At 66.2% G+C, this 20,613-nt stretch overlaps 3 protein-coding genes across 3 annotated transcripts; 2 read left to right on the top strand and 1 right to left on the bottom strand.

Moving 5' to 3' along the window:
- Positions 1 to 46: 46 nt before the first annotated feature.
- CHLRE_01g048950v5 (uncharacterized protein) lies at positions 47 to 5,780 on the bottom strand. The gene is made up of 12 exons (XM_043058931.1): positions 5,425 to 5,780; positions 5,246 to 5,305; positions 4,838 to 4,936; positions 4,407 to 4,538; positions 3,749 to 3,874; positions 3,142 to 3,309; positions 2,704 to 2,798; positions 2,315 to 2,456; positions 1,950 to 2,049; positions 1,525 to 1,716; positions 1,150 to 1,287; positions 47 to 855 (listed from the first exon to the last, which is right to left on the bottom strand). Exons 1-12 carry the CDS (start codon positions 5,509 to 5,511, stop codon positions 650 to 652), a joined length of 1,545 nt encoding a protein of 514 aa, XP_042928845.1. The 5' UTR covers positions 5,512 to 5,780; the 3' UTR covers positions 47 to 649.
- Positions 5,781 to 5,900: 120 nt separating this feature from the next.
- CHLRE_01g048900v5 (uncharacterized protein) lies at positions 5,901 to 14,377 on the top strand. Its single transcript, XM_043058930.1, has 14 exons — positions 5,901 to 6,152; positions 6,758 to 6,930; positions 7,268 to 7,379; positions 7,614 to 7,919; positions 8,204 to 8,339; positions 8,686 to 9,065; positions 9,306 to 9,560; positions 10,014 to 10,777; positions 11,129 to 11,261; positions 11,489 to 12,379; positions 12,503 to 13,027; positions 13,288 to 13,344; positions 13,505 to 13,582; positions 13,865 to 14,377. Exons 1-14 carry the CDS (start codon positions 6,030 to 6,032, stop codon positions 13,958 to 13,960), a joined length of 4,029 nt encoding a protein of 1,342 aa, XP_042928844.1. The 5' UTR covers positions 5,901 to 6,029; the 3' UTR covers positions 13,961 to 14,377.
- A 483-nt stretch (positions 14,378 to 14,860) lies between these two features.
- Positions 14,861 to 20,400, top strand: CHLRE_01g048850v5 (uncharacterized protein). The gene is made up of 6 exons (XM_043058929.1): positions 14,861 to 14,998; positions 15,738 to 15,958; positions 16,072 to 16,293; positions 16,578 to 16,742; positions 17,018 to 17,136; positions 17,299 to 20,400. The coding sequence occupies exons 2-6, from the start codon at positions 15,767 to 15,769 to the stop codon at positions 18,875 to 18,877; spliced, it is 2,277 nt and encodes a 758-aa protein (XP_042928843.1). The 5' UTR covers positions 14,861 to 14,998; positions 15,738 to 15,766; the 3' UTR covers positions 18,878 to 20,400.
- The last annotated feature ends 213 nt before the right edge of the window (positions 20,401 to 20,613 follow it).

The following is a 20,613-nucleotide window of genomic DNA, read 5'->3' as shown; positions in this document are numbered from 1 at the left end:
AGTTCACCAGCAGGGAAACGTGGAAGCAGAGGTGCGGTGCTAAGTAGCACTAGGACCATTACACTCAGTCTGTCAGATCGCAGCGCAGGTCACGGCTCCTGAGTCCAGACAGGTCGGCGTCCCCTGGGTGTTCAATGGCATAGCAAACAAGCTAGCGAAGACTTGACCAATAGCCAATACGCCCACCGCTTTGATGGGAATGGAATGCATCGTGCAAGCGGCTCACCCCCAAATACCTCCCGCCTGGTCAAGCACCCGCCGCCGCCTGCCGTGTGTGACCCGGGCTCCATCACCGCGCCATCTTATCATTGCTGCACACCTTCTCCCTTCACCCTGTACCCCGCCACGCGCTCCGCATCAACACATTGCGACGCTCCAAGTGCCAATTCGAGGAGCGCGTGCTTCGTCGCCGCCGTCATAGCGCGCACCCTGGTTCCATGCCAAGGGATCATCCATGTTTCCCTCGCCATCTATTCAAACATCGCGTGCACTGTAGCTACGGTACTCCGCCGCTACTGCACTACTGTTCTGCTACCCCACCTCCCGCTGCACTCCCACTCAATTCCCACAGCCCTCAAGACATGCATCCAATCATGACCCCAATGCCAACGCACGCATCACGCTCGCAACACCCACCACACGGCAACGCTTAGAGCGCGGCCTTGTAGGCGGCCCAGCCCGCGTCGCGGTACTGCTTGGCGGCGGCGGCGGGGTCTGCGGCCTTGATGACGCCGCGGCCGACGATGATGACGTCCGAGCCGCGCACGCCGATGACGTCCGCGGGCGTGTTGTACTGCTGGCCCAGAGCGTCGCCGCCCGCCGCCATCTGCACGCCGGGGGTCATGTGGAGGAGGCCTGGCGGGAGGGAGGGTACGGAGGGCATTCACATTGGGACACTTAGAGCAAGGGGACGGGCAATGGCCCATTATGCGATAGACCGTAGCGCAGGCATATGGATGGGATGTGGCCCCGTGTTGGATGATCCAAAGCTCTACTGGCGCGGTATGAGAGGAAGGTGTATGCGCCTGAGAAGCCCCGGGAGCAACTGACGCAGCCTGAAGCTCGGGGAACGTAGCAGCGAACTGTGCATACGTATGGACCTTTCCCGTTCCCTTGTGCTCTCTAACGTGTACGCACGCACGCACGCACCTGGGGAGCCAGGGCCGCACTTCCAAGAGGCGGGGTTGACGGAGATGAAGCCCATCACAAAGTCCTGGTGCTGCTCGGCGGCCGCCGCCACCGCCTCCGTGTAGGCACCGTTAGCCAGCGTGCCCTTGCTGCTCATCTCTGCAGCCCACAGCACACACAGGGTCGGTGGGGACATGGCAAACAGCAGGGCCGCAGGCGCCGGTTGAGCAGCTGGCCATGTGGCCGTGTCACTTCAAGTTCAGGTACGCCAGCATCGCCCCCGTACCACCAGAAGCCCCAGAGCATGACCCCTGCCCGTGTCACCAGTCCACTGAAAGCTCTTTTCCCGACACACCCCACATCACGCCCCCCTGCGGCCTGCGGCAGCGGCCTTACCAGCGAGCAACAGGCAGCCGCGGCCCTTGGGCAGGCCCACGGTTTTGAGGCCGTCAATGATGCCGGGCCCGGGCACCAGGTGCGCATTGGTGATGTGGCTCCAGTCCGCGATCTTGTAGATGCCGCCCGCGTACTGAGACACCACGGTGTTGCCGATGTCAGCGAACTTGCGGTCCTCGAAAATGAGGAAGTCTGCGAAGGTTTACAGGTTGGGGACAGAGCGTTCATGTATTAAAGGAGTTGTGTGCGGCTTTGTACGCGTTTAGCCCAACACGTGCCCCCGGTTTCAACGCCGTGCAAAGGGTTTGGTTGCAGTTGTCCGGTTTGCATTTAAATGCCAACCCAAATCAAAACAGTGACAGCCCAAGTGCTCTGGCCACGGCCAACGTGCCAACATGCCTCCTGGGCACACCCCCGTGCCTCACCGTGCTTGTTGGCCAGCTCCGTGAGCTTGTTGGCGATGGACACATCCCACTTGTCGAAGATGTCCACGTGCGTCTTGAACACGCAGATGTAAGGGCCGACCTGCGTGGTTTGTGTGAGGGCACGGGTGTGAAGGTGAATTCTTATCGTGCAGATGGTGGTGGTCGGTGCGGTGCACTGTCATCTCGCTCTTTTCCCACATGCTCCCTCCCTGAGCCCCAAGTGTAACTCCGGGCCTGCCACCCCAGCCGAGCAAGACCCTCCCGCCCAACACCTCATACGAGCAGCCCGGTTGCTCCACGCCCCCGTTCCGCTCTCTTCCTCCCTCCCCACGCGCGCCTCCATCCCTGCGTCCCCTCTCACGCACCTTGTCTGCCAGCGCCAGCATCTCCTCCGCGGTGTCCACGTCCGCCGCCACCGACAGGTTGGTCTGCTTGCGCACCATCACCTCCAGGCAGCGCTTGGCCATGGCGTTCTTGGCAAGCGGGATGCGCTGCTCGTAAGGCAGACTGCGGAAGGAAGGCACAAGACAGGGGTGCGAGGCAGCGGGGCGGACAGAAGTGTGTGGTCGGTAAAGGGGCCGTCTTGTGAAAGGGCTGTCGCGGGCCGAGCTGAAGGCACGACACACCGGGCAGTGCTTGGACGCAAGGCAAACTGGTTGGGTGGGAAGAGGTGAAAGCACCAAAAGTTTCCCGCGGAGCAGGCTGCCTGTCGGCGGACAGATTGGGAGGACGCGCACCCTGCGGGTGAGCTCACCGCTTGGGCTTGGCGGGCGCGGCGGCCGGGGCAGCGGCGGGCGCGGCACCAGCACTGGGCAGGGTGGTCTGGTTCTCCGAGATGAACTTGCGCACCTGCGTCCACAGGTACGGCAGTATGAACACCAGTCCACAACATGCACGCGGCCTGCATGACCAGGTCCGCCACGGCTTTGCCCTGCCAGCCACAGCTCGCCTTCCCTTCACCTAACCCCGCCTACATCCCGGCCACACCGTGCCCGCCTTTCCCTAACCCCATCCCCGCCCCTTCCTGCTCCTTCCCCGCCCTGCCCTGCCTAGCCCCCGCCCCTGCCCCCTGCTCCGCCCCGTCCCCACCATGCCTCGGCATCGCCGTCTCCTAACTACCGTCATGCCTGGAACTCCATCCCCTGCCCCTGCCCCGCCTCCGCCCCCGGCCCCCGCCCCCCTGTTGCCGCACCTTGGCCGCCACCTCCTCCGTGACCAGCTTGTTGCGTGTGAGCACGTCCAGCATGGCGCTCAGCTTGAAGGCGGCGTGCAGCGCCAGCCCGTTCTTGGCCAGGTGCGCCTCGCCGCCCTGCTCGCGGTCGATCAGCACCACCACGTCCTTCACGATCAGGCCCTCGTTCTGCGGGGAAGGCGGAGGGCGAGGGGACCGGGGCGGAAGGGAGGGCGGGGCGGGAGAGGTAAGCGGGAGTGCCAAGGGTGCCGCTGAGGAGCAGGGCAGTGGTAATAGGTGTTAGGAGCTGAGCGGTGGTAAGGGTTGACGGGAAAAATAACCCGAAATCGGCTTGGTGGCCCGCGGCGGCCTTGCTGATAGTGTCGTCCCGCTCCTTCCGACCTGATGGCTCCTCGCAACTCAATTTCCCTCCGCCTGTGCTCCCCACCTCCCAAAAGCGGTGCACAGCCCCTGCGGTGTAGCCCTCACGCCTCCACTCCGCACGTCCTTGTTTGCATACAGTAACCCACCGGGACCATACATACATACGGTATCCCTCCCTCCTCGACCCGGACTTTCAGCCCCTCCGACTGTCATGGACGGCTACCTTCCCTCCCCAGGGCCCCACCTGCAGCGGCTCCAGGGTCTCCAGCACTGAGGCTCCGCTAGTGACCAGGTCCTCCACGATCAGGCAGCGCTGGCCAGCCTTGTAGGCGCCCTCAATGGCCTTCTTGGTGCCGTAGTCCTTCACCTCCTGCGGGGCGGGGAGCAGGCAGCGGCACACGGGGGCGGGCGGGCGGACGCGTCAGCGCCAGTCGGGCCTCGTCGGCAGGGATGGATGGAAAGATGGATGGATGGCGGCAGGGTGGGGTGTTACCTCCTGAGAGCCCAACGAATAGACTGTGGTGGCCCGGTATGCGCCGGTGTCAGTATCTGCACTGCGCTATGCTGCGGTGCAGGCGCCACGCCGCCGCCCTTACGCCGGCATTTCGGCCGCTGCTTCTGCTGCAGCTGGTGTGGCGTTGCGCACATGCCTGGGTGCCAGTGTGCCTCCCGGCATCCCACGACCGGCTCGCATGGACTTCCTCCGCTGTGTGCCTCGCGTCCCTGCTGCCTCCTTGCTCCCACCAACTCCCCAATGGCGCCCACGGGCACGCAGCAACCCACCTGCTCACAACAACTCGCCAACGTTCCCACATACGCGTTGCCATCTGCCCACCCACCCACCCACCCTCCTCCAACCCACTTGCTGCCCCCCACCCACCACTGCCCACCCACGCACGGACCTTGCGGCGCATGACCATGGCCTCGCCGTAGCCCAGCGACATGCAGGTGGCAATGGGCAGGGCGGTATACGGCACGCCACAGATGATGTCGTACTCGCAGCCGCGCACGGCGTTCCACATCATGCGGGACACCTGCATGGGGCACATGCACGGAGTCGTGAAGTGGAGTGGTGAATGTGATGTAGCTAAGTAGCGCCAACGCGGATTGTTGAACATGTCCCACTGTGCGGGTTGCTTAGGCCAGGTTCCAGCTACATCCGTTATCGCGGTCTCATTTGGGTTGGGTTGTGCCCTGTCGTTCTCGGAGGCTGCAGGTCGGTGGCACCTCACGTCCTCCCCACCCTCCCGGCCCCCTTCCATATCACCCTGCCGCAGCTGCCTCCGGCTCCTTGTCTGCTGCTGCTGCTGCCTGCCTGCCTGCCTGCCCGCACCTGCTCCAGCACATCGGGGTAGGACACGATGACGCGAAGGTCCACGTACACGGGCGAGATGAGCCCGCTCTTCAGCTTGAACTCGCCGAACTTGACCGCCTGCGTGTTTTTGCCGGGCGTACAGAGGAGCGGGAGGCAAGGCGGGGCTAAGGCATTGTGTGAGAGATAAATGGGTGCTGTTGGAGAGCGCGCGCTTAAGACGCTGTGGGCATACGCGCTTGCAGGAGTGGGCGGGGGAGGGCGCTGCCGGTAGAAGACACAGTGCATGCAAGCCCCGCGCCCGCCGCATGCTTTGGGCGTCCTAGTATACCAAGCGGCAGCATATGACAACGCCAGTAGGTGCTTGCTAGCCGTGCTGCCTTTGGCGTAAGCTGTGTATGCGCCGACACGTGTGCTACACCCACCCACCTCGATCTTGTTCAACTTCAGCACCAGGTCCTCAATCTCCGCTTGCGTCATGGGCTCGCGCTGCGAGGGGAACGAATCGTGCCTTCAAGCCGCTGCGCGAAAGGCATTCCACCTGGTCCGGTCGTGCAACACCGCTGCGCGTGGCATGGCACCCCAGACAGCGACACCCAGTCACTCACCGACGACGCCTCCAGTCGCGAGCTCTTGCCGCCGCGCCGGAACGGCTTCGACACGAAGCTAGCGACGGTCTTAATTCCGAGCACCATTGTGCTGCGACGCGGAGCAGCGACGTGCGAAGGGACTGACGGCGCCGACGGCGCTGCGCGGAGCCTGCTTGGCGTAGGAGAATTGGCTGATGTCGAGCAACGGGAGCTACGCTGCGGGCTGCCTGGTTTGACGCCGTGCATAAAAGAATGAAGGGCTCCGAATGCCCTCGTGCGGAATCGAAACTTTGTGGTCGACCTTGTGTCGGGTGCCCGCGTATGAGCGAGCTGAATTTGGTAAAGGAGTGGAGTGTAAACGCATGCGCTTGTTCCGCTCCTGCAACAGTTCGGGCGCGGGCGTCCATGCCAGGCAAATGCACGCTCGCACTCAGGGCTACTCAGTACCGTGTTCACGCGTGTCTCCCTCAATGAATTTGAATGCCTTATGTTAACGAACTAAATTTGCATGCGCTGTCGCGAGCGCGGGTAGACTTTATGTCCCACGCCCTAGACCTAGAGCGCGGCACCACAGCTCAGCGGTGATGATACCTGTGAACGCTTAAACAAAAGGTACATACATCATGACAAAAGATAAGCCTCCGGGGCTGCCGACGCGCGCACAATTGGAAGACCGGTCATGGCGCGCACTGAAGGGCGCGGTAAACTACGTGTGGCAGCAAAACCTGGTCTCGTGGTGCTTCAAGGTGCGCGTGCGTGATCGAGGGCCATGGCTTTAGAGGGCGTGGGGGAAGCCCTGATAAGCGCCACACGCGGCGTTTATTATAGGCGGCTGGGGACGGCTCCACGCGCCGCCTCCGCTGCAACCAGCAGTACACACTGCCAGGCCTCGCCCCTAGCTTATTACCTCCCCTAGCCACCAATGCTCGCGATGGAAGCGCGCCGGGCTGTGCTGGCGCCTACCTGTGGGCTGGGGGGTAGCAGGCGTTGAGCAGCCACCGCCAGCACCGCGCGCAGCGACGAGCGCTGGCGGCGGGGGGCCAGAGCGGCGGGGCGGGACGGGCTTGTAAGCACATGGATTGAATTAGGTGTGTTTAGCAGTGGGAACAGCTGGCCGGTGGGTGGGTTGGACAAGTATGGGCGGTACCGCCGCCGCCGCCGCTGGAGGCAAGAATCAATCCGTAATTCATGCGAGCGTCCCGACGTCCACTACTTCTCAATACATTTGGATATCGCTGTGTAGCTTGCTCGCAACGGCGGCCTACCGCGCAGACTCCGGCCCGCCATATCGCCCTACAAACCAGCTACCCCACTCGTCCTTTCTCTAATCACCATACACACATCCGCGCAGGAGCCGGTGGACGAGGCGCGGCACTCGGCGCCCGGCTACTACGCCGTGATCGCCAACCCGCAGGACCTGGGCTCCATCCGCAGCCGGCTGGAGGGCGGCCGCCACTACAGCAGCCCGCTGCAGGTGGACCGGGACGTGCGCCAGATGGTGCACAACGCCCAGACCTACAACAGGTGGGGGCGGCGCGGAGGGGGTGGGGCAGCGGTGGTGGGGCTGCGGTGGTGGGGGTGGCTGCGGTGGTGGGTGGGTTGCGTTGTTGCTTCGAATGGACCGCAGCCCGGGGGGTTGCGGGGAGGGGGGGGGGGGTAGCAGAAATGGGACATTGCAGGGAGCATGTCGGCGGCGGATGCGGGCACAGCCGGAACCCGTCCGAACCGCCTGACGCGTATGCAGCACGTGTCGCCTCTCCTTTCTGCAAGCCGCTCGCCCTTTTTCTCTTTGCCCCTCTGATCCCGTGGACACCATCTACACCCCAACCTGCACTGGGACCCATCCCACACACGCGCTCAGTGCGGGCCACGTGGTCCACAAGGCGGCCGAGGACTTGTTGAAGCTGTGGGCGGAGCAGTGGGAGGCGCGGCGCGTGGGCGTGCTGTGGGAGGCGGCGCAGGCGGCGGCGGCGGTGGGTGTGCGCCGGGGCGCGGGGGCCACGGGATGCTGAGTGGGGCCGAGGGGAAGGTCAGGGGGTAGGTTGCAGCAGCGCGCTACAAGGAACCGCTCGGGATGTTGTGGCGGCGCAGCGGCGGATACTGGATGTCGTAGCACACCTGTGTAGGAAACAACTCTCCCTATCAGAATCATTCGCTGGTGTCGGGCTGCCGTGCAAGAACCTACTCGTTCCACACTTCACGCGCAGGGCAACCAGGCGCTGCTGGCCAACCTCATTGCGGTCAGGTCCCGGTCCGGCAGTGTGCCGCCGCCGGGGGGCGCGCAGTCAGCCGACGGTGCCGCCGGCCCGCCCGCCGTGCCCGACGCCGCGGCCATGGCCGCCGCGGCTGAGAAGCGCAAGGCGGCCATCCGCCGCAAGCGCGCTGCGGCGGCGCAGGCGCAGGCGGCCGCGGGCGGGCCGCGGCACCGGTTGGCGGCGGGGGCTCGGGACGCGGGGGCGGCGGTGGTGATGCCGGAGGACGACACGCCGCTGACGCCCGTGCGTATCCTGCTGGTGAGCACTGCGGTGCACTGCGCGGCGGCGTCACAGGGGGAATAGCCATCTGTGGCGGGAGGGGGAGGGGTATGGCCGTCCACGAAAGTCGGGGTGATGGGGACGGATTTACGAGGGGGGCGGCAGGGGTGCTGCAGCGGCCGGCGGGACGCGTGGAATGCGGTCCGGGAGTTGCACAACAACAACCCAAAAAGCAGGCGAACATGTGTATGTGATGGGTCGTATGCACAGGGCGTGCGGCGTCATTGGCGATGACCCTGTGCCCGCCCCCCTGCACTCTGCAGGGCAAGCACGCCCCGCTGCACGGCCCCGACCTGGACGCCTCGCCGCTGCCGCTGCTGCGGTCGCTGCTGCGCGCCACCACCTGGCTGCCGCCCACCTTCATGTCGTGCGGCGGCCGCAGGGCGCAGCTGCTGGGCGGTGAGGGCAGGCGGAAGAGGGGCGGGAGGGCTGGGGGGGGTCTGGGAGCGGCGCGGGGCGGGGCGGGGCGGGGCGTGGGGCGTAGCGGGGGTATCCGCCGTCCATGCAACTGGGGAGGGTTGGTCGATGACGATTTCTCATCAGCCAAGGTGGGCTGGGGCGTGGCGGGCGACACGGCGGGATGGCCACCTGGCAGGAGTGACCCTGCGTGTGTGTGAAGTGAAGGGCAGTGTTGCGGGCCCCTCATAACACTATCCCTGTCCCTCCCGTCGCGCATCGCTGCCCTCCCCCATCCTGTACCCTTTTTCCAACCATCTTTGCAACCCCCCCCCTACCGCACCGCCAGGCCGCACCTCTGAGCCGGAGCTGCTGCTGGTGCGCTGCCTGTGCTCCGACTGCGCCGCCTCCCAGCTGCCCGGCTACATGCCGCTCACACACTTTTACATGCACGCCCACCCCGCCGTGTCCGACGCACCGGACGCCGCCGCCGCCGTGCTCACCTGCACCGCCTCCGGCGCGCTGGCGCCGGGCGCGGGCGATGAGGAGGCCGCGGCAACAACAGCAGCAGCAGCAGGAGGCTCAGGAGCGGCTGCGAGGCCGGCCGGGCCGGGGTCGGCGGGCGCGCCGGGTGCGGCGGCGTCGGCGCGTGTGGCGGACATGGAGTCGTTGAAGCGGCGTGTGTGGGGCGCGCTGAGGTGCGGCGGCAGCCTGCTGGGCGCGGAGGAGGTGAGTGACTAGCGTCTGGCGGCGGGGTGGGGGCAGCGGGAAGGCGGGAGGTGATGGTGAGGGGTTTGGTTGCGCTTGTTTGCCGAGGGCATGTTCGTGTCGATGGCGCTAGCACGGCCTGGAGGTGGCCGTGGCCAGGGCAGTGGAAGCTGCGTGCGCCTAGCCGTGCCTGCTGTCCTGACCGCCCCCACAACACCAACACCACCACTGCTGCATGCCCCCCCCCCCCCCACCCCGTAGCAACCCTTCCTGGACCTGATGCGCGCTCGCGCGGAGGCGGGCGGAGGCGCGGCGCTGCTGGGGCGCCGCGTGTGGGTGTACCACTTTAGCGAATTTTCCCCGCAGCAGCAGCCTGGGCAGCAGCCGGCGGCACCGGGGGCGGCGGGGCCGGGTGCTGCGGCGGCTGAGGAGGGGGGTCGGGGCGAGGAGGGGCCGTACGGCACGTGGCTGCCGGCGGCCGTCACCGCCTACTACGCCGACAGCGGCGAGCATGAGGTGGGGGCAGGCCGGGGGGTGGCGGGGTAGCCATTCATACGAACGGGGGGGAGCCGTTCATATGGACAACGAGCACAGGCAGAGGCGTCGGTGGGGGGGGGGGGTGTTAGCCATTCATGTGGAGAACGGGTTGATTAAGTCACATGCTTGAAGTGTTTGTGGGGAGGGAGGGACTCGCATGCCGCACCACGTGCCACGCTTTGGGTGACGACGGGCACGTGCAAGGGGGGGCGGGGTCGGACGGATGGCTGCCGCAGCAAACGAAGCCGGCTGCAGGCAGGGTTGAGGCATGTCTAGCTCCAGTGTGTGCACGGCGCGCCTCAACTTGTGCCGCTCTGTGCCACAAACCTGGATGCACGCCTCCCTCATGCACGGCTGCCGACGACCTCTGACGACCCCTGGTGCCCCATTGCCCTTCGGTTCCTAATCGGGAACGCTGGCAACAACTCCCAGCTCCGCTACGACGCCGACCCCACCGGGCCCAGCGAGGTGGTGCAGCTGGGCGGCTGCTTCCTGCACTGGGGCGCGCAGCCGCCGCCGCAGCCGCCACTGGGCGTGCCCTCCGGGCCGGCAGGCGACCGGCCGCGGCTGCCGCTGTCCGAGGCCCAGCTCACCGACTTCTTCCCAGACCGCTGGGACGGACCGCTGCCGCCAGCACCGCCGCCATTGCCGCCGGCGCCGTCATTGCCGATGCCGCCACAGGTCGTGGCGGCGGCGCTGCCAGAGCCGGGTCTGGCAGCGCCTGTGTCGGGGACGGCAGCGCCGCCACGCGGGGCCTCCGCCTCCGCCGCTGCCACAGCGATGATGGCGGCGGCGGCTCGCGCAGCCGCCGCCGGGCCGGAGGCTGCGGCGTCGTACCTGCGCTCCGTGTCCTCGTCCGGTCCCAACAGCTCCGCCGCCGCCGCGGCGGCGGCGGCGGCCAACGCCATTGCCGCCGCCGCGGCGGCCGCCGCCAGCGCGGCGGCGGAGGCGCCGATTGTGATTGACGACGATGACGACGACGCGGATGTGGAGACGCTGAACCTGCAGGCGCAGTTTGCGGCGCTGGCGTCGCAGCTGGCGGCGGACGGCGCGGGAGGCCCCGCACCGTCAGCGGCGTCGGCCTCGGCGGCGGTGGCGATGGCGGCGGCGGCGCCGGGGAGCTCGGGCGCGGGGACTTCACCGCATCAGCGGCTGGGGTTCCTGCGGGCGTTCCCGCCCATCCTGGCAGACGTCGCGTGAGTGCGCGCAAACCTAGGTTTGAGAAGGGGCGTAAGGGGTGTGTGTGCAGATTTGCTGTCCAGCTCTTGCGCACACTTGCGCACCTGTGCTTGACTGGCTGCGCGGCGCCGGGCGACGTACGGCCCCTGCAGCTCCGCTTGTCCAAGCTCGCTGGTTGCTGTGGACAGTCGCCCGCAGTCACACTGCGTTTCCCGGGCACGGCAGCCCGCCACTTCGGCGGCTGTTACCTCGCAACATGCCCGCAGCACTGCCTTATGCACACTGCAATCATCATGCCTGGACCCCCGCGCCCACTGCCCCGCACCCGCACTGCCCCGCACCCACACTGCCCCGCGCGCCACACGCAGGCGGAGCTACGCGGTGGACACTCAGATCCGGCAGCGTGTGGCTGGCGCGCTGCTGAGCAAGTCGCAGCAGGACCGCCTGGCCGCAGACAACTGCCAGGCCACACGCACGGCCCTCATGTCAGAGGTGCTCAAGGTGGGAGGCCGGGAGGGCAGGAGGCAGGCAACAGCAGCAGCGGCAGCAGCAGCGGCAGCCGGGAGGCGGAACGGCAGCCACCACCGCAGCAGTAGCAAGGCTGAGGAGCTGTGGGGCGGAGTGTTTCCATATGCGGTGTTACTACGTGTGCACGCCATTCCATTGACTCCTTCCTCTACCTAGTCATGCCTGGATCCTCCCCACCCCACCCCCACCCCGCCCTGCAGACGCTGCTGGATCGACCGGACCTGGACGCACAGGCCACCGCCCGCGCCCGGGAGTGGAAGGCCAAGTGGGCGGCCAGCCGGCGCGAGCCCATGGCGGACGCCGCCACCACCGCCGTCATCCTGGCGGCGCTACCATCCACTGGCGCAGGGCCGGACATGGCAGCCGTAGCGGCGGCGGCTGGCGGTGGTGGTGCTGCTGCTGCTGCTGCCACCTCGGGTCTGGGCTCCGGCTCCTCACCCGCCGTGCCGGGGCTGCCCGCCATCAACCCGCACCCAGGCTCATCAACGGCTGCTTCGGCCGCTGGAATGGGGGGTAGCGGGGGGCGTCACGCGCCCGTGCCGTCATCGCATGAGCTGTTGCCGCCGCAGGCACGGCAGGGACCGGGGCAGGGGCAGGCTCGCTCGGGGGCAGGGGCCGCAGCAGCACCGCCGCCTCACCCTATGGCGCCTGGGCCCACCGCGCCGCCCCCACGCGTCGCCTCCCCGGTGCCGCAGCCGACCGCCCCCACCGCCGGCGCCGTCGCAGTCGCCCAGCGGCACCCGAGCCCCTTTTACCCGATGTCCCACATGCACCCGGGCATGCCGCAGCACGCGCAGCCGGGGGCTGCCATGGCGCCTGGCCCCTCCTCGGCAGCGCCTGCGGGCGCGGCAGCGCCACCGACCACCGCCCCAGCGACCCACCCCTACGCCGCCGCGGGCGCATACCCACCACCAGGCTACATGCACCACCCGCCCTACCCCCACCATGGCTACATGCAACACCCCTACTCGCAACCGCCCTACCCGCCGCCGCACCTTCACGGCCCGGCGTATCCGTACCCACACCCGTACCCGTCGCAACCACCTCCCGGGCATCACTACCCGCCGGATGGGGCTGGTCACGATGCTCAGGTACGTGCCAGCCACACCTTTGGCAGGGCAAGCTGTGGCTTCAACGGCCTTTGTTTTTGCGGTGCCTGCCTGCCAATCTTGCATTCAATCCTATTGATATGATTACTTGCTGACTATGTACAGGCGGCGAAACGCCAGCGGACCGAGGCCAGCGCGGCGGCGGCCGCTGCTGGCAACCCCATGGCACCGGGGCCGGGGCCGGCCGGGGCGCCTGCCAACGCGGCGGTGCCGGCGGCCTACGGTGCAACTGACACAGCAGCCGCGCCGCCCATTGGCGGCAGCGCGGCCGCGGCAGCCAGCAGCGGCGGCCATGGCAGCGTCGCAGGCGCCGACGGAAACGTGGACGAATCAGCAGGCGGTGTTGCGGGGGGCGCAGGCGGAGGCGGCACCACCGCCACCGGTGGTGGCGGCGGCGGCAACGGCGGCTCGCGCGTTCTTGACACAGGCACCGCGACGGAGACGGCGACCGGCGCGACGTCGCGAGGGCCGGCGGCGTCGTCTGGCGGCGGCGCCGCGCCGCCGGCCTCCGCGGCGGCGCCGTCTGGCATTGACGCCGCGGCCTGGCTGAGCAGCCGCTTCCGGCCCATGACGCAGACGCCCAAGGACGTGGTGGAGATGTGCGCCGCCATCAACGGCCTCATGGAGCAGGTGGGGGCGGGCGAGGGAGGATTGGACGCTTTCTACCATTGAATGCGTGTCGCCTGTGTGTACAGTAATGCATGGCAAGGTTCACAGGCAAAGTACGGCTTGCTACACTGTGCACTTGGTGTATTGCACGTGCACAAACCGTACATGCCCGAGTACGGCATATACATTTCCGCCGTCCAAGGGGGAGCCTGTTGTGCTCGGGCCTGCCGCCGCACCTGACCCCGGTGTGCGTCGCACGGGATGTGGCATCGCCCCTGCAGGTGCCGCTGCCGCCTGCTGATGCGCGCGCGGTGCGGAAGGCGATGCGGCAACTCCAGGTAGGCGCCTTGTAGTCCTTTGCGCTTTTTTAGTTGCTTCATCGGTCTGCTCGCGGCGCACGCACATATGCACCCATCCTCCTGTACCACGTGCTGCTCTTGGGCCTCTGCCGTACCCTCTCGCCTTCGTAAGTAGTTGTGCCTGGGCCCCTGTGTGCAGATGGCTGACCGCGACAAGTTCATCGGCGTCACGTACATGTCGCTGGTGGCAGCCGCCAAGGCCGGAGACGACGGCGAGGTGCGGCCGCGGGCATGGTGTGGGGTGCGGTGGGGTCCGTGGGTATGTGATTAGCAGTAGTCCTGATGTGTGCAAGCGGCTAAGTTGCGGTTCATGGCATTGCTGTAGGTGGAAGGGACGGACATGTAAATGCGAGCGGACAGCCCCCCTATTTTTGTTTCTGCTACACCCCCACTCCACCCGCACATGCACACCCGCACGTGTCCTCATTCTCGCCCCTTTCCGTTCATGCTCTCTAACACACGTGTTCCTTCCACGCTGCGCCTCTGCCTCCGCCCTCAGATTCAAGACATACTGGAAGAGCTGCGGGAGGCGGCGGACTCCCTGCAGCGGCAGCAGGACGCACCCAAGGCCGAGGCCAATAGCGAAGCGGCCTGACACGGCGTTCCACCCCAAGTGGCGTTCGGGATGTGTGGAGCTGGGTATGGCTGAGCGGGGGCCATACGCCCATAATGGCTGTGGGGTAGTGGTGGTGCAGAAAGCCTGCGTGGTAGTGCATCACTGCACGAACACTCTGAAGAGCTGCATTTTGTACTTGCTTTATTGGTGGCATGTGGCATGGGGCTGGGGCTCCCTTCTACCTGCTACGACCTGTAGGGATACGGTTTTGCGTGCAGTGCGGGGGGGGGGGGTGTTTCTTGATGTGTGTCACGTCAATCAGCGTCAGGCCCAGACGCCCCCGTGGAGGCGCAAGCCATTTTATCACTGGTAGCCTAGACGTCGAAAACGCGAGTGGGAAAGCGACCGCGGGAGGGCTATGGCCAGCAGGCCAGACTACTGTAAAGTGCATGTTTCTGGGGTCTATGGGGTTGATTAAGCTCTCAGAGACAGGGGTGCTCAGCGACGAGACCGCGGGTGCGAGCCCGTGCCCAAGCGTGGTAATGCGCTAATCGCCGTCAGCACGAACCCGTAGCCGTGACATATCCCGGATTCCCGGGTCGGGGCGCCGCGTACTGCGTCAAGGCCAACCAGCGCCAGGGGCGCACAGGGGCGCACTGCGCCCAAAACGCCGCAACGGGCGGGCCGTAGGGCCGCGCAAAAAAGGTCGCAGCCCTTCAACGCGAGAAAGGCACAGCCGCCACAAAGCAGGTTAGTTGCTATGTGAACTGTCACTCTGTGGAGGGGTGGCGCCGCCCCGCTTTGCGCGGGATGACCTCTCAGCCGCGCCGCGCGCTCATCCGGCCCGGCGTGCACCGCCGAACTTATGTTTGTGGCCCCGCACAGGACCTCCTACCAATATAGCATTCATATTGCTTGCATTCATATCACCTGAGTCCATTCACCTACCAGAGCACGTTCGTGTTTTGCAAAGCAAATGACCGCTCATCGTGGAAGGAACCTCATGAAACAGCACCGGCGGAGAGTATGAACTGGCGGTGGTATAGGAGCCAACAGAAAGTCTAAGCAAATAGCGCGGTAAGTGCAGGCAGCGCGTTGCGGGAGGGCTGCGGGTTCTAATGAGTTAAGTCTCGGCCTGGGGCAACGCCGAGAGTGCGGCAAGCATGCAGAGACAGCGTCCTTATACGAGAACCGCGGTTAGCGTCGATCGGCCGCTCAGTTCGCAGTCTAGCGGACTCCGGACTGCGTTGACGCCGTGGAAGCCTCTCCGGAGCCCGTGTGCTGGAGGCCGCAGGCAGCTGCCTAGCGAAGTTCCAGTTGTAGCGTTTTGTGTTTCTGAGGGATATAAACAGGGACTGCCCGGGGAGCGAGGCCGGCCTCGGCCGCGATAGTTGTCCTGGGCTCCGCTTGTAGCACTTCGTTGGCAACATGTGACTACAGCATGTATACAGATTGGCAGCGTATGCGGGCACTTCCACAGCTGCGCGCGTTTGCTTCGCGGTTGCTCCGCTGCGCGCGCTCACCCGCTAACTGGCGCGGGCCGCGGCGTTAAGGGAGAGGACATAGTTGTGCACATCTACTGGCACTATGAGCAAGCGACGGGGGGCTGGGTCAAACGGGAGCGAGAATCGTCATCCAAAACAAGACGGGAGGTTTTTGGGAAGCAGGTCCTGTGGCTTCACGTGGCATACAGCTCGAGTGTTGAGCACCATCATGATGGCTGCTGTTAGCAACCTTGCGCCGCAACGAGGTTTCGGAATTTCAGCCTGCAGCGATAATCGAGCAACCTTCGCCCCGCCGCCCACTGTAATTGCAGGCATCGACATAGAGACACAGTCTGGAAAGATGGAAGGGGCTGTAACGGGGCCGACGCAAATCCCGGCGACTGTGGAGGTCGTATGTGGCACGTTACGCGGCACGTACGATGTGGCGAAGACGAAAATTCTTTACCTCTCCCACATGGGAGGCATTCGGGAGGCCACGCCCACGGAGTTTGAGCGCCTGGGCGGGCGGCAGGCGACTAAGAAGTGGAAACAGGTGCGTGGGAACAGCGGGGGCGTGGCGTTGCCAGCGTTCAGCGGCGGGCCGCGTAGTGCGGTGCCCTCAAGACGCCCTGGTTATGCTGATCTGACGACCCTTTTGCCTGGCAGAGTATCCGAGTCGTGGACTCAAACGGCCAAGCGGGCAAGTCGCTAGGCGAGTGGCTGGCGGGGACGGCTGGCACCTCGGGCAACGACGGCCAGCGGCAGGCGTTTGCATGGCTCGCCATGGGGCAACGGCCCGCGTGGGCAGACGGCGAAGGCGGCGGCGGTAGCGGCCCAGCTGGGCTGCTGCCTGGCAACGAAGGCGCCGTAGCGATCGCGGCACCACCGGTACGGCGGGCAAATAGCCATGGGTGGCCCTGACGTGATTGCCGGGATGCGACGCGCTGTCGGGCAACCCGGTGTAGCTTGCAGTGGGTTGAGCACTTGCCTTGGGAGTATGAGACCAGTGCGGGGGCAAGGCGTCATGGCCCGTCCCGTAACTACGTCGGCCAGTGATGCACGTGACGCCACGCCAGCCAGCATGGCCATGTCAACCTGCCTTCACTGCACCTCGCGCCCTCACCCTCACCCGCATCATGCCTTACCCCCTCCCCTGTGTGTGTCCGCCTCAGAGCGCTGCCATGCTGCGGGAACAGTACACCAAGCAGCTCGTGGACTTCCTGCGAGGCCGCATAGACAACCCCGGGCAGGGGCCCGGCGCGCCGGCGCCCGCCAGCGACTTCGGGCCGGTGACTGTGGGCTCTCACAGCTTTGACCTCCGCAAGATGTACGACAAGGTATGGACGTATGGAATCTGGCAGAGCTAGGGTAACCAGGGGGTTGGCTCGGTTGGTACTGACTTGCCTGCATGTTTGCGCTCAGCGGGATGTAGCGGCGACGTTGGGTGCCGGCTGGGCATGCTGGCTTCCTTGCCACGCCGCTCACGCCAGAGGCGCGACGTCCACCCGCCCGGGACCATTGGCATGTGTGTCCTGTATCGCACCTGGCACCCTGGGTTTCCTGCCGCTTGCCTCTGCACACCTGCTGTATGTGTGTTCATATGTCCGCACAGGTCAAGGAGCTGGGCGGCTACGGCGCAACCAACTCCGCCGTGGACGGCTGGGCCAAGGTGGTGGAGGAACTTGCGCTGGACAAGGAGAAGGGCGCAAAAAGCGCGGCGCATGCCTGCAGGTGTGCGCGCGAGAGTGCATTCCATGGGCGTGTTTGAGCAAGTCCGGTGCCCCCAATGACGGTCCGCTGTCGCTGGAGCACAACGAAGTTCCCAAACTTTCTTAGCGGAGCTGCGGCCTTCCGCGTTTTCTGAGTACTGCGCTTGTGCCCGCCCACCCACAGGTCCGTCTATGAACACTACCTGCTTCGCGTGGAGCGGCTGGAGAAGGCGCGCGAGGTCGCGGGCATTGCCAACGACCCGCCCACGCCCTCCGGGTCGGAGCGGAGCCTGCCCGCTGAGGCCCCGCCAGCTGGCCGCGATGTTGGGGAGCGCGTTGTGGAGAAGCCAACCAAGGCCGCGGCCGCTGCGGCGCAACGCGAGCCGGCGGCGGCAGCGGCAGGCGGCGGAGGCGGCCGTAACGCGCAGCGGGCACAGGCTAGCCGTGGTGGAGAGCGCACGGAGCGTGGCGGAGGCGGTGGGGTTGAGCGCGAGCGAGAGCGCGATCGTGAGCGTGGCGGTGGCGGCGGTGGTGGGCGGGGCGGGGGGCGCGTGGCCATGTCGGATGACATGCGCGGCCAGATCACCAGCAACAGCGGCGGCGGCAGCGGCATGCAGGGGGGCCGCGGCGGCGGCGGGATGGGCGGCGGCAGCGGCGGGTTCGACTACGATGGGCTAGACCGCAGCGGCTTCGAGACCGGGTCGGGCCGTGGCGGCCGGTCCAGCCTGTACGACAGCAACCCCATCGGGGGCGGTGGCGGCGGTGGCAGCCGGCCCTCTTTTGACGGGCTGGGTCGCGGCAACTTCAGTGCGTTGCAGCTCGCGGCGGCCGGCGGCATGGGCGGGGTGGGCGGCGGCATGGGCGGCGGGCGCTTCGGTGAGGCGGGCATTGACGCCAGGCGGCTGGCTGGGCTGGAGGCGCTGTTGCAGGGCGCGGCGGCGCAGCAGCAGCAACAGCAGGGCCAGCAGCCTCGGCCATCGTATGACAGCGGCGGCAACGGCGGTCCGGGCGGCCAGCAGCAGTTCGAGCAGCGGTCGTCGCTGCTGCCGCTGGACATAAACGACGACCAGCTGCTGCTGGCGGCGGGGCTGGGGCTGCAGGGCGGCGGCGGGGGCGGCGGCGGCATGCTGGCTCTGGACGGCGCGGGAGGGCTGGCGATGCTGCAGAGCGGTGGTGGCGGCGGCGGCGCTAGCAGCCTGGCGGCGCAGCAGCTACTGTCGTCGCTGTCGGGCGGCGGCGGCGGCGGGCTGTCGCTTGGCGGCGATCCGCGTGAGGCCATGCTGATGGCGCTGGCGGGCAGCCGGGCGGGCGGCGGCGGCGGCCTGAGCGCGCTGGATGAGCAGACGCTTGTGAGCCTCGCGGGCGGTGCGGGCAGCGGCGCAGCGTCGCGCCTGCTGGGCTCCCGCGGCGGCAGCGGCGGCGTGGACGGACTGCACCCGGGTTGGCTGTCGCGGGCGGGTGGCGGCGGCCGTGGCGGGGGCCTGCAGCAGCTGCTGGGCGGCGGCGGCGCGGTGGACGACCCCACCATCAACAACCTCCTGGCCGAGTACTTCGGCGGTGGGGGGGGCCTGGGTGCAGGCATGTCGCTCATGCGTGGCGGCGGCGGAGGCCTGGGTGGCCTGGGCCTCGGTGGGCCGCTGGGCCTTGGTGGAGTTGGAGGCGGCGGCGGTGGTGGCGGCGGTGGCGGCTTCAAGCGCGCCGCGGACGACGACATGCTTGACGAGTTTAACGGCGGGCCAGTTGTCAAGCGGCCGGCGATGTAACGGCCCGTACGTGGAGCGGCACACAACGAGGAGTGCCTGCGGACAAAGCCAACGGCTCCAAGCATACATCTGGGACGCCAGGGGTGAAGGGCGTGATGTTACCCGGCCCCTGTGGCCCCGGCATCCTGGCGGCCTGACGGGTGGTTGACCGGTGACTGTGCATCGTAAGCACGACTATGGAGGGGCACTGAACTTTGAACAAGCATTTACATGCTGCACATCAGCAAAGGACTAGGCATGTGCGCACGCCTACAACTGGCGCTTGCATGCTTAGAGGGTGCATACGTGTGTCAGTGCGCCTTATTAGGTGCGAAAGCTCATGGATGCATATTGCCACTTGATACACGGAGCGGCTCGAGCTTTCTTTCTCCGACGTCAGTGCCAGGAGGCATGGGTTGCGGCGCAAGGCCAGGCGCCATGTAGTACTGCCTTTGGCGGCCGCTGATTCATGCGCGTTAAGCTGGGGCGAGCGCGCTGGCTGCCGCAGACTCGCCGTATGTCGATGATCGCATGCTGCATGAGCCTGGGATGTGGGTGGCCGCCCAAGGCATGACATTATGACGCTTGCACCGCATCATTCTGCGTACCACACAATTGCTACCGATGCATGCAGCCCAACGGCTCCAGCAGCGGCAAGGATATCCGGGACAGGTTGTACACGAACACGTGCTTTCTAAACGCAAATGCGAAGGCATTTGACGCCAGGAGAGGGACAACAATTGTACTTGATTGTAGCGCGTGGTGCAGATACACGGGGGAGGAATGCTTGAGTACGTCATTGCGGGGGCCCGTTCACGGGTGCTGTAGCGGCGGCTAACTGGAAACCCTTGCGGTGCAATGCGCTCATGGCCGTTGTGAACGTCTCCGCAGTGGCTTTGAGAATTGGCGAGTAACGGACGCCAGCGGGGGCGAATGGTGATGCCTGCACCACCCGTAGCGCGTGGAGGGATAGGAGCAAGGCGCCCTAACCAGGCGGCAATTGCAAGAAGGTACGATGCGACCGTCGAAATTGGCAAGGCGTTGAGGCGTGGCCCAAGAGATGTGGGGCACGCGTATGGTCGCGCCGGAATGCCAGCGTATGGGGCTGCGCTTGCGTTGCCGCATTGCTGACGGCAAGTGCGTGAACTGCAGGCGATGGCTAGCAGTGGGAAGAGTGTTGCAAAACGGGGCGCCCAGGAATGTGTCGCGGGCGTTGCCCCATACGGTATTGTCGTGACGGAGGGTGATACGTCAACACTGCCCACATGGATTACGTCCACAGTCTTTCGGAACGCGAGTAGTAGTATAGCATGCATCTTAAGAGTTGCAAGAATGTCCCTCAAGAATTTACCATGATGATTGATGTGCACGTATTTTGCTGCTGCGGGGTATAGTTTGCGCGTGCGGTTGAGCCCGGGAGCTAGGCAGTGTGCCGACGGCCGTGAACGCTGCAGCCTCCCCGTACGGCTGGTCAATGTACAGACAGCAATAACGGACTGGCACAGTAACTTGCTGAACGTGGCGATCTGTAATCCTGCTTGAGGAGGACCTACCGTTGAACGCAGGAGGGAAGTCGCGATCACGCGACGGGTATTTACCCCCAGACAGTCGTAGCCAGGGGAGGTCCCTCCCCTGGTGGTAGCAGCTTCGCTCCTTGAGCCAGGCCGCCCAGGCGCCGAGGCAGCGGACTTGGAACTCCAAGCCACCGGCAGAGGTCGTTTTCCATGCTCACCTTCCCGCAGCTGCAGTGCTGCACT

This window comes from Chlamydomonas reinhardtii, chromosome 1 (assembly GCF_000002595.2).
Source record: "Chlamydomonas reinhardtii strain CC-503 cw92 mt+ chromosome 1, whole genome shotgun sequence".
Taxonomy (NCBI): Eukaryota; Viridiplantae; Chlorophyta; class Chlorophyceae; order Chlamydomonadales; family Chlamydomonadaceae; genus Chlamydomonas; species Chlamydomonas reinhardtii.
This window is presented reverse-complemented; position numbering and strand designations above follow the sequence as displayed.

Coding starts and splice junctions, on each gene's coding strand:
- CHLRE_01g048950v5 (XM_043058931.1), bottom strand. CDS start 5,511: ATGGTGCTCGGAATTAAGACCGTCGCTAGCTTCGTGTCGAAGCCGTTC. Junction 3,310..3,748: donor AGACCCTGGAGCCGCTGCAG/GTGGGGCCCTGG, acceptor CCTTCCCCGCAG/AACGAGGGCCTGATCGTGAA. Junction 1,717..1,949: donor GGAGCTGGCCAACAAGCACG/GTGAGGCACGGG, acceptor AAACCTTCGCAG/ACTTCCTCATTTTCGAGGAC.
- CHLRE_01g048900v5 (XM_043058930.1), top strand. CDS start 6,030: ATGACAAAAGATAAGCCTCCGGGGCTGCCGACGCGCGCACAATTGGAA. Junction 11,262..11,488: donor TCATGTCAGAGGTGCTCAAG/GTGGGAGGCCGG, acceptor CCCGCCCTGCAG/ACGCTGCTGGATCGACCGGA. Junction 12,380..12,502: donor GGGCTGGTCACGATGCTCAG/GTACGTGCCAGC, acceptor GACTATGTACAG/GCGGCGAAACGCCAGCGGAC.
- CHLRE_01g048850v5 (XM_043058929.1), top strand. CDS start 15,767: ATGGAAGGGGCTGTAACGGGGCCGACGCAAATCCCGGCGACTGTGGAG. Junction 16,294..16,577: donor TAGCGATCGCGGCACCACCG/GTACGGCGGGCA, acceptor TGTCCGCCTCAG/AGCGCTGCCATGCTGCGGGA. Junction 17,137..17,298: donor AGCGCGGCGCATGCCTGCAG/GTGTGCGCGCGA, acceptor GCCCACCCACAG/GTCCGTCTATGAACACTACC.